Source organism: Castor canadensis, chromosome 6 (genome assembly GCF_047511655.1).
Source record: "Castor canadensis chromosome 6, mCasCan1.hap1v2, whole genome shotgun sequence".
NCBI classification, from domain to species: domain Eukaryota; kingdom Metazoa; phylum Chordata; class Mammalia; order Rodentia; family Castoridae; genus Castor; species Castor canadensis.
Genome location: NC_133391.1, coordinates 134,712,790 through 134,729,496, shown reverse-complemented (window position 1 = coordinate 134,729,496; position 16,707 = coordinate 134,712,790). Strand labels below are relative to the sequence as shown.

General features: G+C 35.2%; 1 protein-coding gene across 1 annotated transcript in view; it reads left to right on the top strand.

Annotated features, from left to right (window-relative positions):
- The window catches only part of Itga2 (integrin subunit alpha 2), a 102,118-nt gene that overhangs the window by 47,613 nt on the left and 37,798 nt on the right, over positions 1 to 16,707 (top strand). The window contains exons 4-11 of the mRNA XM_074077504.1: positions 2,379 to 2,470; positions 5,425 to 5,539; positions 5,693 to 5,820; positions 10,133 to 10,281; positions 12,328 to 12,478; positions 12,751 to 12,916; positions 14,622 to 14,698; positions 16,414 to 16,552. Of these exons, the coding sequence (XP_073933605.1) occupies positions 2,379 to 2,470; positions 5,425 to 5,539; positions 5,693 to 5,820; positions 10,133 to 10,281; positions 12,328 to 12,478; positions 12,751 to 12,916; positions 14,622 to 14,698; positions 16,414 to 16,552 (1,017 nt within the window). The remainder of the gene's footprint in view (positions 1 to 2,378; positions 2,471 to 5,424; positions 5,540 to 5,692; positions 5,821 to 10,132; positions 10,282 to 12,327; positions 12,479 to 12,750; positions 12,917 to 14,621; positions 14,699 to 16,413; positions 16,553 to 16,707) is intronic.

Sequence of the window (16,707 nt, the reverse complement as noted above, 5' to 3'; positions counted from 1 at the left end):
TCATTTGTTATATACTTAACTGAAAAATAACAGCAAAAACAAACCTCGCTTTGTCTTAAAGAAAAGTAGACAACTTTATGCTTTAATCACATGGGGCCAAATAGTATCCAAATTTCCAAAACAGTTTGAAGCCCCAATTTAACAAGATACAAGGGAGATGTGCTGCCTCCAGGACCATGGAGCCCAGACTCATGGAAAGTTTCCATTAACATTTAGAATTATTTTCCCAATTACTTGTAGGAAAATGACTGCCCATATTTCTTTCCCCCTTTCCAAAACAAGCCAGAAACATCAGTTCTAGGGCTGAGTTTGGAGATGCCAAGAAATACTTTGTTTTGGATTATATCTAAATGATTGTATTCTAATAAAAAGTTAACCATTTGGAATTATTTGCTATTTTAATTATCCATGTCTCAGATGCTTTCTATTACAATGCAAAAAATGATGAAACAATCCTAGAAAGTTAAATGACTAATATTTCCACACAGTGTTTCCGGATGCAAGTAAGATGTCATCTATGTGATCATCACATCAGTGGCAGCATCCAGAAAAACCAGTGTTGAGAAGTTAGAGTTTTCCTGAAAAACTGAGGCATAAAATGGGAAAATGCAGTGCTATAAAAAATAAAGGGAAAGACAAGTTTCAAAAACAGTAACTAAGACTTGGAAACACGAGGAATATTTCTTATAGATCTTTATACCTAATTTGTAGCATAACTTCCGACACATGACTGATGTTCAATAAACACATTTCAGTGAGCTGGGAAGAGTGTCAGTTACTGCTACAGGGGTAAAGTAAACACCTTCGACTTATTTGAGGAGGTTGAGAGTGACATAGATCAGTAATTCCCTGAACACTCACCACACATATGTTTTAATAGTAAAAATATATAAATTAGGAGTGAATGTTCACAAGTTTTATTATTTAATTCAAAAGTTTTATTATTATAGGCTGGGGGTCTGGCTCAGTGGTGAGCCTGGCATATGTGAGGCCCAGGGTTCAATTTCCAGTACTGAAAAAAAAAAGTTTTATCACTTCTAATGTATCATATCACTCTTAATTTTTGAACTTACCCCTACTATGTATGTATGCATATGTATATTTATTTTTAAATCTCTATATATGTACTAATGTAGTATCTTCTTAAATAATACATTTACGTTAAAATAGATTTAAAAAATAAAAGCATGCACATAGAAGCTTTATTATTTTTTTCTGCACTCTAGCAAATCATGTTTTGTGTGACTCTCACCTAGACTATAAATCCAGTGGTCCTACTGGGAGAAAATAAAGAATTTAGGAGAGGATGCATAGTGAACAAGTACAAGGAATAAAAGTCCACTTCCCTTTCTAGAAGTTGAATAATGAAGGAGAGAGCTGAGAAAAACAGTCCTATGAAACAATAAGATTGAGAGAAGAACACTCTAGAAAAAAGAGATGGTTTTATTTGTAGGAAAGTGACAAAAAAGGAGTGACTAGCAGTAAAGGACAAATTTAACTGGATGAGATTAATGTCACTGGTACCTGGGAAAAAGAGTGTTACAAAGAATGCTCCCTTCTCTAAGACAGAAAGAAGAGAAAATGTTGGAGTTCTAGGAATGATCCTCATGTAGTTATGACAGTAAGTTGAAGTTACCGTTAGAGTGATTCTTTTTCCCTGTAGTATCTGAGTTATTCATTCACTAAGAGTGACAGGGCCTGGTTGAGTTGAAGACTTGAAAAGAAGGGTGAAATAAGTCACCAAGAGAAATGAAGGAAGGAGTCAAGCTAAGGAAAATGAAGTGACCATGATGGCTTGGCTTGGATGAGTAAATGGTATTATTGAGGAGAATTGCAGTCTTCAATCTTTCAAGAACGGTGTCAGCCACTGTATCGGGGGAGAGAGAATATTGGAGAGAGTCCTTTCTTGTTTTACCTGGCTGGTTTCATGATTTTCTTTTAAAATTCACCCACTTCTTTCAGCCAGATTCAATCAAATGGCATTCTTTAAGGGCATTTTTAACATTCCAGATAAAAAGAAGCATTGGGTACAACCAAGTGATTGGAACAAACAAAAGTGGCAAACAGAAACAAGTGGTATCCTCACATTGTTTTGTTTGGTCAGGACTTTATTTTTTAAAAATGGCTTTAAATGTCCTCTCTATCCTGTGCCCTAATATCTTCAACTCTGCAGCTTCATACACTAGAATAAGCTGCTGGATCACTCACTGAAGGCATTCTCTACACTGCATTGTGTAACGCCAGCTCCTGGATGTATAGTATTAAAGCAGTCAATGTTATGTAAAATATGTGTGTGCCTGTTTGTTCATTTGTTTAAAAAAGCATTAAGTAAATGGCAAAGATTTAATTACATTTTAAAATCTCTTTCCCTCTGAAAGCTTCAACAAGTATCCCAAATGTTACTGAGATAAAAAACAACATGAATCTTGGCTTGACCCTAACGAGGAACGTGGGAACCGGAGGGTTTCTTGTGAGTGTTAACCTCTCAAATCCTCTTTCCTTTGCAGAAAGTTTTTAGTCAGCATCTTCTCACCATCCTTTCCCATCAAATCACATCTGGACATTTAAACACTAGAGCGTGCTTTTGGATCAGTTATGCTATTTGGATATCTAATGCAAAACAGCAATCCCTTCATGTATAGACTTTTTAGATATTCAGCAAAACCATTATCACAAAATTCTTTCAGAAAAAATGGGGAAGAGAACAAAAAGAACTCTTGATTTTTTGTCCTTGGAAGGTGTGCTTAGTAACTTTTTTTTTCTTTGGTACTAATGTTTGAACTCAGGGCCTCATGCTTGACAGGCAGGCGCTCTTTCACTTGAGCCATGCCACTTGTAGCTGTTGATAACATCAAAATTCCAGGTCTCATTTCTCCTTTCTGAAGGAACATTAAAGCTAGGCACTGTTAATCCTAAACATTACTCGAAAGTATTCTAAAGTGTTTTTAATCCCTTGCTATAATGGTTGGTTAATCTGATATTATTGAAGGCATGGTGCTTTCTTTGCTTGTACTCTCAATTTCTAAAATGCTATGAAAAGATATCATAAATCAATAAAATAGAATGCCTATTTATCAAGCGGTCTGAACACAATTAATTGGTTAACAATTCATATATCCAAATAAACTTTCAAGTGAATTAAACAACTCATATAAAAAATGGAAATACTCTGAAGGAAGGAAGAATTTTAGAACTAATAGAAGAAATACTATAGGAAACTGCTGAAATGATTTGGCTGTAGAAAAAAATGGTAACCATCACACACCAAAAAAAAAAGTGGAAAGGCAAATAAAAACTCAATCTTATTTGAAATTTGCATTGGCTCATGTAGGAACAGCCTCAGTGAATAACCCTAATAAAATTGTCTTAGAAAACCCATTTAACTTTATGCTAATTTTATCTATGCCACTGGCATGTTATCTTAAAAGACTGGATTGTTTTAAAAAAAAAAAAAGTAACCAATTTTGAACTATGCCAGATATTTTGAACAGATATTTGTATTCAGAAAATTTTATTATGACTAAGTACATCAAATATTGTTTTTAGTATGTGTTCCCTCAGCATGAAAATGAATATTGGAAGGGCTTTTCATAGTTTATGATTTACAAAATCTTTACAATAGAGTTTATTTCATATTTTTTGTTTAATTTAAAGTTTCAGTAAGACCCAAGAGGAACATATTTAGAGAAAAGGATTATAGATTGTACCTCTAGATTTAATAAAATGAAATCAGAAAAGAATTTGAGAGGTTAATTTAACAGTCAATGTAACAAGAAGAGAAAGAGAAAAAGAGACAAAGAAGAAAAAAAAGCAATATTTCCTTTACACACTTGAAATGTCAAAAGCAAAATCATAAGATACTCTTAAATATTATGTGGAAAAGACTGACAATCATCACATTTTTTTGAACCTTCTTAAATTCTGGGCTTAAAGCAAAAATGTTCTGGCATTAACTATTGGCATATTCTAATTTCAACTGCTTAATGCAGTTTTCCATTGCCTACAAAACAAAAAAATTATTCTTGCATACTTCATGAGTTATTTTTCAAAGTAGCAGTGCAATGTAGAAATCAATAATTGGTACATATTATTGGTTAAACTAGCCAGAAGTGTCAATAATGACTTTTTCCTAACTAACTGGTAAATGCACCCGTTTTATAGAAGAAAAACTATGCTTCATTCATTGAGCATGAAATATGACCACAGCTGCTTCTAACTATAAAGCTACTAACTTAAACTGGGTCAAATAAGTTCCCGTTTGTTTTACAAATTTCTTCCTGCAAGTCCACTTTTTTCTTTCAGTTTTAATAACTGATCTTTACATAAGGTCAGTGTTTTAGCCAATGCTTTACATAACGTTAAACTCTTTAGACAACTTCTAGTATCTTCACTAGGCTTCTCGTTCCCACTTTTCTCCTTTCCATCTAATAATTTTAATATTATTTAAACTGTTTCCCACATGCTTTAATCAAGACGTTCTTGGCATTCATTCAAGGGCTGATGGAAAGGAGAGAACTGGGATTGTGTTAGTGGTCATATTCATAATTGGAGTGTGGATACTGTGGGCAAGGAGACAAGTGCCAGCCAGGTTTGTGGCTGGATAAATTACAAAGTGGAAGTAAAGGGTTTTGAAATCCTCAAAGTAAAGAAATATTTTATAGGAAAGTTAAAAACTGGTAGCCTGAGAACCTCATTTGTGTTTGGTTATCTTTAAAAAAACAAAACAAAACACACCTCTTTTGAAGGACTGGAGGCATGGCTCAACTGATAGAGTGCCTGCCTAGTAAACACAAAGCCCTGAGTTCAAACCCAAGTACGACCATAGATAAATATATTCCTTTAAAAAGTTTTTATTAGCATAAATAAATTGTACAAAAGAATTTTATTGTGATATTTACAACTTGCATACAATGTACTTTGACAAAATTCACCCCATCTGTGTTACCCTCCATCCTACAGAATGTCTTTTTTTTAAGTGTGGATTTTCACACACAATTTGCCCTTTGTGACTCTTAGAAAATCTAGGAGTCCTGTTCCACAGCAGTGGATGGGATGGGTAACTGACAGACAAAAGATCAACTTTGCACTCAGTTTCTTGTTAGTTGTTCTCTAAAAGGAAAGTGCCTTTCTCTAGCTTGGTGGGTGACCGGGTGGGCTCTTTCCTTCACTGATACGGGCCCTAAAAGTCCCATGACCCCTCCTCCTGGGAGGCCTGCCACTGGGCACAGAGCATCTGCACCTTCTCCATCTCTTCTGCCCTCCCAGTGGATTCTCACTCAAAGGCATTTTTGATTAGTTTTAAGAGTTGGTAATTCCTGGTATCTTGGAAAAAAATACAAATGATTTCCTAGTTCTCTAAATGGAAGGGTGAAAGGTTAGCATTTCTTGTGTGTGACTATTTATCATTTTCTTCTTTCTTTGAAGACTTGTGGTCCTCTATGGGCACACCAGTGTGGGAATCAGTATTACACAACTGGTGTTTGTTCCGACGTTAGTCCTGATTTTCAGCTTTTGGCCAGCTTTTCACCTGCAGTTCAGAGTAAGTCGTGAATCTACAGAAGACGAACAATGCCTTTAAAGAGGGGAGGTGGATTTTTATCAAGTCCCAACCAAACCCTCTGTCTCATTTTTATGTGACTATGAAGTTTGACTTACTAATGGAAATCTGCTGTTTTTTTCTTCTCCTGTGTAGCCTGCCCTTCCCTCATAGATGTTGTGGTTGTATGTGATGAATCAAATAGTATTTATCCCTGGGAAGCAGTAAAGAATTTTTTGGAAAAATTTGTACAAGGCCTGGATATAGGTCCCACAAAGACACAGGTATGGACATTGAAGTACATAAACTAAACCATGGCTTTCTTTCCGAGAAAATAATTTCAGATGTAAAGTATTAATTTTTGCATTTGCCAAATCTTCATATTTATTTATTTTTTCTTTATTCATTTATTCACATGTGCATACATTGTTTAGGCCATTTCTCCCCCGAACCCACTACCTCTCCCCCCAACTCCCTTGCTTCCAGGCAGAACCTGTTCTGCCCTCTTCTCCAGTTTTGTTGAAGAGAAGACATAAGCAATAATAAAAAAGACATAGTGTTTTTGCTAGTTTGAGATAAGCTTTTCAGAGCAATTCCTAGCATTGCTTCCATGCACATGAGTATTACAACCCCCACTGTTTCATCTCTAGCAGACCTCTTCACTGCTTCCTGGTCACCTTCCCATAGTGGCCTCTGTAATTTTAAGGTTACTGTATTAGCTCCTCTGCAGTGGGTACATCAAACACTTTAAAGTTTTGGGTTTCCTACCTTTCCCTACTCCTCCTGTGTGTGTTCTCCCCTTAGCGTGTGACCCGTGTCTAATAATATTACTACATTTGTTTTAGATCCAAAGTCCACATATGAGGGAGAACATAGTGTTTTTGGCTTTCTGAGCCTGGCTAACTTCGCTTAAGATGATGTTCTCAAGTTCCATCCATTTACTTGCAAATGATAAGATTTCATTCTTCTTCATAGCTGAGTAAAATTCCATTGTGTATAGATACCACATTTTCTTAATCCATTCATCAGTAGTGGGGCATCTTGGCTGTTTCCATAACTTGGCTATTGTGAATAGTGCTGCAATAAACATGGGTGTGCAGGTGCCTCTGGAGTAACCTGAGTCACATTCCTTTAGGTATATCCCTAGGAGTGGGATTGCTGGATCATATGGCAGATCTATGTTTAGTGCTTTAAGAAGCCTCCACATTGTTTTCCAGAGTGGTCATACTAGCTTGCATTCCCACCAGGAGCGTATGATGGTTCTTTTTTCCCCCTGCATTCTCGTCAACATTTGTTGTTGGTGGTGTTTTTGATGATAGCTATTCTGACAGGGGTGAGGTGGAATCTTAGTGTGGTTTTGATTTGCATTTCCCTTATGGCCAGAGATGGTGAGCATTTTTCATGCTTTTTGGTCATTTGAGTTTCTTCTTTTGAAAAAGTTCTATTTAGTTCAGTTGCTTATTTCTTTATTGGTTCATTGATTTTGGAGGAGTTTAGGTTTTTGAGCTCCCTGTGTATTCTGGTTATCAGTCCTTTGTCTGATGTATAGCTAGCAAATATTTTCTCCCACTCTGTGGGTGGTCTCTTCAGTTTAGAGACCATTTCTTTTGTTATGCAGAAGCTTTTTAATGTCATGTAGCCCCATTTGTCCATCCTTTCTCTTTGTTGCTTAGCTGGGGTTCTATTGAGGAAGTCCTTGCCTATACCTATTGCTTCTAGAGTATTCCCTGCTCTTTTTTGTACTAGCTCCAGAGTTTCGGGTCTGATATTAAGGTCCTGGATCCATTTTGAGTTGATACTAGTAAGAGTGCTAAACATAGATCTAGTTTCAGTTTTCTGCAGGCAGATAACCTCTTTTCCCAGCAACATTTGTTGAAGAGGCTGTCTTTTTATGTTTTTGGTGTCTTTTTCAAAAATAAGTTGGGAATAGCTGTGTGGATTCATATCTGGGTCTTCTATTCTGTTCCACTGGGCTTCATGTCTGTTTTTGTGCCAGTCCCATGTTGTTTTTATTGCTATTGCTTTGTAATATAGTTTGAAGTCGGGTATTGTGATATCTCCAGTATTGCTCTTTTTGCCGAATATTGCCTTGGCTATTTGTGGTCTCTTGTGTTTCCAAATGAACTTTAAGGTAGATTTCTCATTCTCTGTGATGAATGTCATTGGGATTTTGATGGGAATTGCGTTGAACGTGTAGATTGCTTTTGGTAGTATAGCCATTTTTACTATGTTGATTCTACCAATCCATGAGCATGGGAGATCTTTGCACCTTCTGTAGTCTTCCTCGATCTCTTACTTCAGAGGTTTGTAGTTCTCCTTGTAGAGGTCATTCACATCCTTTGTTAAGTTTACTCCTAGGTATTTGCAAATCTTCATATTTAATGAGTGTCATGGTAACCTTGAAAGTAAATAGAAACTTGTAATGCTAATGGTTATTATTCTACATATGAAGTTGTCCCATGCTGTTGCCCTTAGAGTTTTACTTCTGATGCAGACATCAGAAGGATGCAGGCATTATTGGATGTAATATGTCCAAAGAGTATGTTCTTTTAGTTGTCTTATTTTAGCCCATCTAACCCATGAGTTCATATACACTTTAAAATTGGTTATGCATTTTTTCTTTATGTCCATTTGGATTAATAATACATTTCTTTTGTTTACTCCTTGCTGGTAAAACAATTATCTTTGAATTCTGGGAATTCTAAAAATAAATCATCAAGCATAATTCTACCATTTATTGTATCACAGTCTTTTAGCACTCTAGTCTAGTCTATATTTTATACAAGATTAAGTTTTTCAATAATTTGTTATAGCTCTCTATGTTTTAAGAAGGCTTTTATATCTTTTTGAGGTCAGCAACCAAAATTTGACAGCAGAAGGTTCATGCTTCTGTAACAAGATTGAAGAGCAGTTATTTTTAAAGTATCACCTATATTCCCAGATCTCAGGAGGCTGAGACAGGGGAATCTCTCAATACCAGAAGTTTAAAATCAACCTGGGCAATAGCAAGATACCATCTTTAAAATAATAGGCTCCATTCCTGGGTTTCTTCTCCTTGCCCTTGCTTCTTCTTCTTTTTTTCATTTCTGATTAGATCTACCATTCCTGGATCATTCTGGCTGTAACAGCACATTGAACCAAAATCAGTAGATAGAAGTTCACACAATTACCAGTGTATGTTCTTGGGCTCCATCTTCTTCTCCAATATCCCACATCTTGTTGGAATATTTTCCCTATATGCTTTTCTGATTCCCTATATAATATTATAAAATATTGATGTTCCTTCTAAATACTAAGGGACCATAATATCTGCTGAAGTGCTGGAAGTTTCACTCTTAAGTTTTTACCAGAAATTTTTGTTTACTAAGACTTGGCATGGCTTTGGTTTCTGGAGAACAACATAAAGCCCCTTATGAGAGAAGTTTTTTTTGTATCTGCCGGTTTTCTCTGTTTCTAATTGGCTAAGTCCTCTATCCCATCACACAACCACTTGGGTTGTGTCTAATATAAATTTCACATAGAATCATGGACTTTTCTTCTTTTTACGAGGTAAATGTGACCTTTCTATGAGTTTTAATATACACCATGTCTTTAAATCTTCCTTCTGTTTTCTCACTCAGAAGCTCTGGGGCTGTGTCTCTGGGTCACTTTTACACCATCTTCCTCTCACATTAGACTTTGAAACCTGCAGAGTTATTGTTGATTCTTCCCTGCTTCTCAAGTTGTACATCCTAGCCTAAAGAAAAGGGTACAGGGACATTATATTTCTCATAATCTTCAGTGCCTGGTGAACTGCCTCTGAGCCTTTTACCACTGACATGCTACTGCCATTTCCTGTTCTTAAAACTCTTTCCCCTAGGCTCACAAGATGATTCCAAAACTTGAGGATCTTGATAGAAGGGTGTGACCTTGAGCTAAAGAGTTAGACAATGATCCCAAACTTCTTGTTCAGAAGTCCCACTCAGATCTTTCACCTAAGATTCTCTTTAATGACATTTTCTCTAAAAGTCATAAAATTCCCTGCCCCCCATTCACATCCATCAAATTTCCTCCAGAGATGCTCAAGCCCGTACTAAAGGAAATCCATCACGGTAAATAAATCCAAATTGACTATACTGCTTAAGAATCCATTGGCTTTTCTTGTGTTCAGTTCTGATCCTTTGTTACATAATTACCTCAATAAGCTACTACCCTCCATCTGTGACTGCTTATAGTTGTTTGCAACAATATATCTACTGGTATTTTGAAAGTTTATTTATACCTATTTTAATTTTTCTGTCATAAACCTGTTTCAGTATTCATCAATATTAAGTATTATAAGGTAATGCTTAAAAATCTGTAATTATTACTCCTGAGAACCAAATCAAGCTGTAGTACATAATCTTGCCTGACAGTACAGTATTCCTATTGCATACTGATAGCCTCTCACAGATTTCATTCCACTGAAAGAAACATATCTATCAAGAGCAAAATTGGAAATGATTCCTTTAACCCATCAGCCTATTTAAATATACTTTTGAATATTAATATATTGGTTATATAGAAATTATTTACAACTTGATGACAGACCATTAATAAACTTCTGCTCTTTTGAAGGTGGGGTTAATTCAATATGCCAATAATCCAAGAGTTGTGTTTAACCTGAACACCTTCAAAACCAAAAATGAAATGGTTGCAGCAACATCCCGGACATATCAGTATGGTGGGGATCTCACAAATACTTTCAAAGCAATTCAATTTGCAAGGTAAGTTTCGATGCTAAAAGTGCCAACAAGTAAGAAAAATAAAGGAAAAATAGGACTAGAACCCACACTTAAATCAGAATGAATGGAGAAAAAATGTCCAAGCATACTGTGACTTGAATACTCTAAGAAGACACTTAGGAAATGAGGTTAAAATCTTTTTTATAAAATATAACTTGACTTTAGGTGATTTTACATGAATTAAATGAAATGAGAAAATCTTAGGTTAAAATACTAGGGAATGAAGCAATCCATCATGATTATTTCATACCTATCAGAACTTCAGAGAAATTAAGGTAAAGGTGTATTTTGTGCAAATTAACATGTGCACATAGATCTGAATAAACCAAATCAGCTTATTATGCTTATTACAACATGTGGGAAGTGTGGATTTTAAAACTGCATGGCATTCTTCACATTCTTATCTTAGTTTCTTCATTTACAGCTCCATGACCTTCATTCTATTTTAACTGGATATTTTGCAAAAATACTAAACACTCTTCTATTGTTAGAAAATAAGTGAGAACACTCATTCATTAAACCTACTTCCTGCCAATTTTATCTTGTTCATTAACCTATTTCTTTCTGTGTATTTACACTCACTTTCTCCCCTTCCTTGAAACCAAGCATGGCTGCTGAGTCACCCAGCCCAGGAGTCTTGCCCGTGGCCTCATCCTCCCTAGCTCCTCTGAAGTCTGATAAGGATGAACACTGCAAACTTCTGGTGTCCATGCCAATGTTTTGTCAGTAACTTTTGCATCTTCACTTGTTCCTTCTCCTATTTTTCTTCATTAAAAAGATCCCTCTCTTCTTCATAGTTTTTCTCTTTAGTAATTGTGTCCCCTCCCTTGGCTTCAGTATCATCTCTACATGGTCCATCCCATTGCTGTATCATCAGCACTGAACTCTCTCCTCAAAGTCATACAGGTGTCTAGCTGATGCTGAATATCTTTATTTGAAATGTTGTCTCTCTTAGGAAATTCAAAATGTCCTAAAGCAGCTTTATTCCTTTCCCTTATGACTTTGCCATTTTTTTATTCATGCCTGTTCTCCCAGCAATGCAGGCAAAAACTTACTGGTGTTTGCTTTATTCTTCCCACTCCTCCTTAGATTGTGATCTGGTCAGTCACCACATCCTGCCATTTCTATTTCTGTGTTTTCCGTTATATCTGTCCCCTCCTTCTTCTCTATGTATATTTTGGTTGCTGCTTCTATCACTTGGTGATTCTCCTCACATCTCAAAAGTAGATTCCCCATAAGATATGATTGATTTAATCTTCCCTATTTCTAGTAAGGTGTCCCTTTATTCCTGACCATCTCATAAGCTATTGGCGAGTTAATAGGTTAGCTGTCATTAGGTGAAGTGGATTGCCTGGTCAAGTAAACAAGACTTAAGGAGAAAGTATATGAGTGAGATGACACAATAGCCTAAATACCCAATAATGAGGAACAGGTGGAATAAACTGATGTCTCTAAATAATGAAATATCATGTAGCCATTTAAAAATGAAGGTTTTATATATGCTAATGTTGGAAGATTTCCATCTTCTCTAGAGGGAAACATAAGAAACTGAGAATAGTGGTTACTTGAAAAGAGGGCGTAGTATCACATTTTTGTTTATACCCTTTCAAGTAGTTTAAATGTATTCTTATTACTCTTTTTTAAAAATAATTAAATCTAGAAAAAGTAAACACAGGTGTAGTGAATAAAATTTATGATAAATATCTTAGATCTGGTGATAAGTATTAAATGAATTTAGATTTCTTATGTGAAAATATTTTAAGAAATGATGGGGTGAAGTCACACATACACAGCATGATGTCTGTAAAATTATCTCTAATTTCAAGCAAGAATTTTATTTTTATATGTCTCTCTACAAACTACAAATTGGACACTCTTAAATATGGCACTAAGCACTGACATGGAGAGAAATTCTAACTCACAATATATTATGCTTAAAGAAGCTAATTTGTTAATTCTGTTTCCAGATAGATGTGCACAAATGAACTTCATGCTTAGATAATGAATCTTTAATTTTATCTGCCACAGAGATTTCGCTTATTCAGCAGCTTCTGGTGGACGACGAGGTGCTACCAAAGTAATGGTAGTTGTAACTGATGGTGAATCTCATGATGGGTCAATGTTGAAAGATGTGATAGAGCAATGTAATAATGACAATATTCTGAGATTTGGCATAGCAGTAAGTGGCTTTTCCTTTACTTGTCTTGCAGTTGATGGGTCAACAACGCCTTATAGCATCACTTTTCAAGTCCCTACTTTCTCATTGGCTGTTCAAAGTTTATGATTAAATACTGTTTACTATCTCTCTTCTTGCCGATCTTCAGTCCTGTCAATTAAATAGAGGGTTGTGGAAATGTTGCTTGATTCACTTCTCCAGACTAGATTGTGGTAATAGGAAAACTGGTGTACAGCAGGAATGAGTGACATTTTTTGCTCTTCCTCTATTTTAAGGTTCTTGGGTACTTAAACAGAAATGCCATGAATACCAAAAATTTAATAAAAGAAATCAAAGCAATTGCTAGTATTCCAACAGAAAGATATTTTTTCAATGTGTCTGATGAAGCAGCTCTACTAGAAAAGGCTGGGACATTAGGAGAACAGATTTTCAGCATTGAAGGTAAAAGAACTTCTTTCAAAAATGATTTTTGAGAATTTGTTATTTTATTATCATAAGCTTGTATGAACATTAACTTGTATAGATTGCATTTTAAAAGTCATATAAACACAATAAATGTCAATAAACATCAGAAAATATTCTCAACTTTAGTTATCATTTAAAAATATAAATTCAACCACTTTTATGTCTTGTCTAAAATATGCTTTTGCACAAATCAATACTGTTTAATCTTACAGCTATTATTCAGAAGCAAGGAGGCTCATATATATTGCTGATAAGGTGATAGGTTATTAGAAATTTTTGAGGGAATAACTTAATATCTATTATAATCATAAACAGCTTGTTGGTTTACATTATGAAAGTAATTTTGGAAATTCTTGAATTTTTTAATAAGCATATATACTTCTGAAATTAATAATACAGTGAAATTTTTTGATAGTTCAGTATGGGAAAATATTTCATTTAATGTACCTACAATCATTCACTTATGTAGGATTGGATAGTCTAGTCACTGTAGAAATATCACATAGCCATGAATTCACTATGTGGAAGTCTGAAACATACTTTAAACTTGGTTAAAAGTTCCACATGACCCAAATCCTGGTTCCACATAGTTAATTAACCCAAATAACTCTTAACATTAAAGAGGGCATTTTATTGAGCACTCACATATTAGGTACTGCCTTCAAAGTTGGGCTCAAGGGGTCTGCATAAGTTAAGTGTTCATTGCTATAGTCAATTTTGATCTCCTGATTATCCACTGGAAATTTCTATCCAAAAAATTTATTTTTCTTAAATCTCTTATAATTCTTCTAAGTTTCTTAAATCATCACAAAAATCTAATGTTCCCTGAGATAATACAAAATGCTACTCAATTTATTGATAATGGCATGAATAATGGCATGATCTAAAAGCTGGCGATCAAGGATTTTGTACACTATATGCTACTATAAACTTTTGAGGAACACACCTTTACTTTGTGAAAAATTACCTCTGCTCATCCAGTATTACATTTTTTAAAAAAGACTGTCCTGTATAGTTTCTTCTTTCTGTATTAAAGTATCTGTCCTGGAATACAGCTTCCTTTATGTGAACATTAGTGAAATGCAACCATTTTGACCACAACCTCACTATACAGAAAACAAGTGTTAATGGAGTCTTATGGTGTTAGTGACAGAGGTAAGGACATATGTACAACTACAACCAACTTTCAAATTGGCAAAATTCCCACTCAGTCTTGAATCCTGAGTCCTGAAAATAAACCCAAATATTTTTTGGTGTATTTTTCCCTGTAATTTTCTAGCTCTTCCAACTGCATCTGAGGTATTTGTGCATTAGTTGTACAAACATTTAAAAGCTAAACTTTCAGTTAATTTCTTAACTAGTAATGACAAATTTAAAGAAAACCATGACTTCAGTTTTCACCTTACTTCATACCTTTCCTTTGTTAAGGGTTCTTTAATATCAGGGGCGTCATAAGTATTCCATTAAACAGATTAGTGCTTAATTAAGATTAAAACCAACTTTGAACACTACCTTGAACTTTTTCTTAGTGACTTCCTCTTCCTGAAATACTCCAGTTCCATATTTTTGGGTGAATGTCAGAACACTATGTGTGTGTTGCGTGTGTGTGTGTCCCCATGTTTGGAAACTTGATTTAAAATTTCTGACAGTAATACAATTTTTGAAACTGATTATTTCCCAGGTACTGTTCAAGGAGGAGAAAACTTCCAGATGGAAATGTCACAAGTAGGATTCAGTGCAGACTACTCTCCTCAAAATGTGTGTATATCAGATAAATTTAAGCCAAACTGATCAGACGTAATATTTCTAGACACAGTAACTTATACATAAAGTAGGAAAAACAGTTATCTGTGACCACCAGTTCTAATTCCTGGTCACAGTCTTCAGGCATTTTTGTGTTGCTGACTGACCACCTAAAAAAATAAAGGTTAATAACACCTTTTCTTCCCTATTTCAAAGAGATTTTCTATGGGGGATAAAAGATAAGCAAGGAAGGCCTTGAGGGCTCCAGGACAGAGGTTCTATATTAATTGCCGGTATTACCCCTGCAGGAATTTCTTTTGAATCAATTAACCTCTATAACCACTTGTCAAAACACAAACTCTTCTTATTGATGACATCGTTGCATTCTGGGGTGCAATGGTATCTTTTTCTAAGAGCTGAGATCGAAAATAGTTGAAAAAAGAAGGAGTTAGGAAAAATGTAAGATGGGATTGGAGAATGCCACTGTCTTCTTAGCTCAGGGAAATTCGTTCATTTTCCTCAGAAATATCCAACTCCAGGCCTCTAGTCCTAATTCTACTCAGGATATGGGTGGAGTAGTGAAAGTGCAAAATGATCTGAGGCCCTGGAAAATATTTAGGGAATAATGTGAATTCAGAGAATTTGATAAGCAGATCCAAGAACCAAAACCAGCTCATTTTCTGTATAGAATAAAAGGTACTGACATTTTCTGGATTACAAATCTTTACAGATGCTCATAAAAATTATGACTTTTCCCATAAAAAATGTAAATGAATTTACACTCAGAGAATTTTGTGCATAATTCCATGAGGTTTTTCTACACTCCCTGGAGCACATTCATGTACCCCAGTTCAAAGTCCTTGATTTTATTATACTCATTCACACAACTTCATGGTTTCTTTTCATTGGATAGGACATATTATTTCCCTGTTTGCTATCATGTTTTCTAACATCTATGATCAAAAACTTAGCTGTTAGAAAATATCTCTTATTCTTACCAAGCCTTCATTCTGCAGTGATTTATAGCTTTGGATGTTCAAATTGGATTTGAGACAATTCAGATAGCCTGTTTCCTTCACCCTCTCTCCCAGGGCTGACCTACGCTTATTTTCCTTTCAATAGATTGACTTGTCGTAATTACAATTGCCTTTTCTAGCTGTGCTATTATCAAATGGATTGGTTATAGGAATACAGATGTCAGAAAGACGTTTGAGAATGACTCAAAAAGAGAGAAGAAAGTTGAAAATAGAATAGATAAGTCAGAAGAGGGTGTCCTAAGATGTGCCTTAGAAAAAAACATCATCTCCCTTCTCTGGGGTTAGCCCTTCCTGTTGTTGAAGGTAGTGTTTTTGTCTCAATGAGTAGGTAGGACTGAAAGCTTACGTCTGACTCCTTTCCAGCAGCTCCTGTGGGGCATTTGCAAATGTATGCCTTTGAATAGAAATTTGAAGATGGCTATGAAATCATCATGTATTGCAGTTTATTGCAAAGATTTACTTATATATCATAATAAGTACATCCCAAGATAGCATAGTCCACAGTAAGCTTATTCTCCAGTACAAATTTATGAAAACAATTCTGAGATATATCAACATACATTCACATATATTTTACTTCATTGTGCTTATTTTCTTTAATCTAGACAATATGTTTCAATGTTTTGCCTGTTCTTCATGTGTATGCATTAAAGGTCATTTGTCTTATTAATCTTCATTTCTCAATTATTTAAGGACATTCTGATGCTAGGTGCAGTGGGGGCTTTTGACTGGAGTGGGACTGTTGTCCAGAAGACATCTCATGGACAATTGATCTTTCCTAAACAAGCATTTGACCAAATTCTGCAGGATAGAAATCACAGTTCATATTTAGGTAAGACATGGCAGCATTTGGCTCAACAGTCTGAAGTTTGCTTTCTTTAAACTCCTTGTTGAATCTCAGGATCACATCAGCAATGCCTCTGAACTTTCCTCTAATTAACATATTTATTTTTCAGATAGACGTTACCTCTTTGCCAGTCAGTTCCT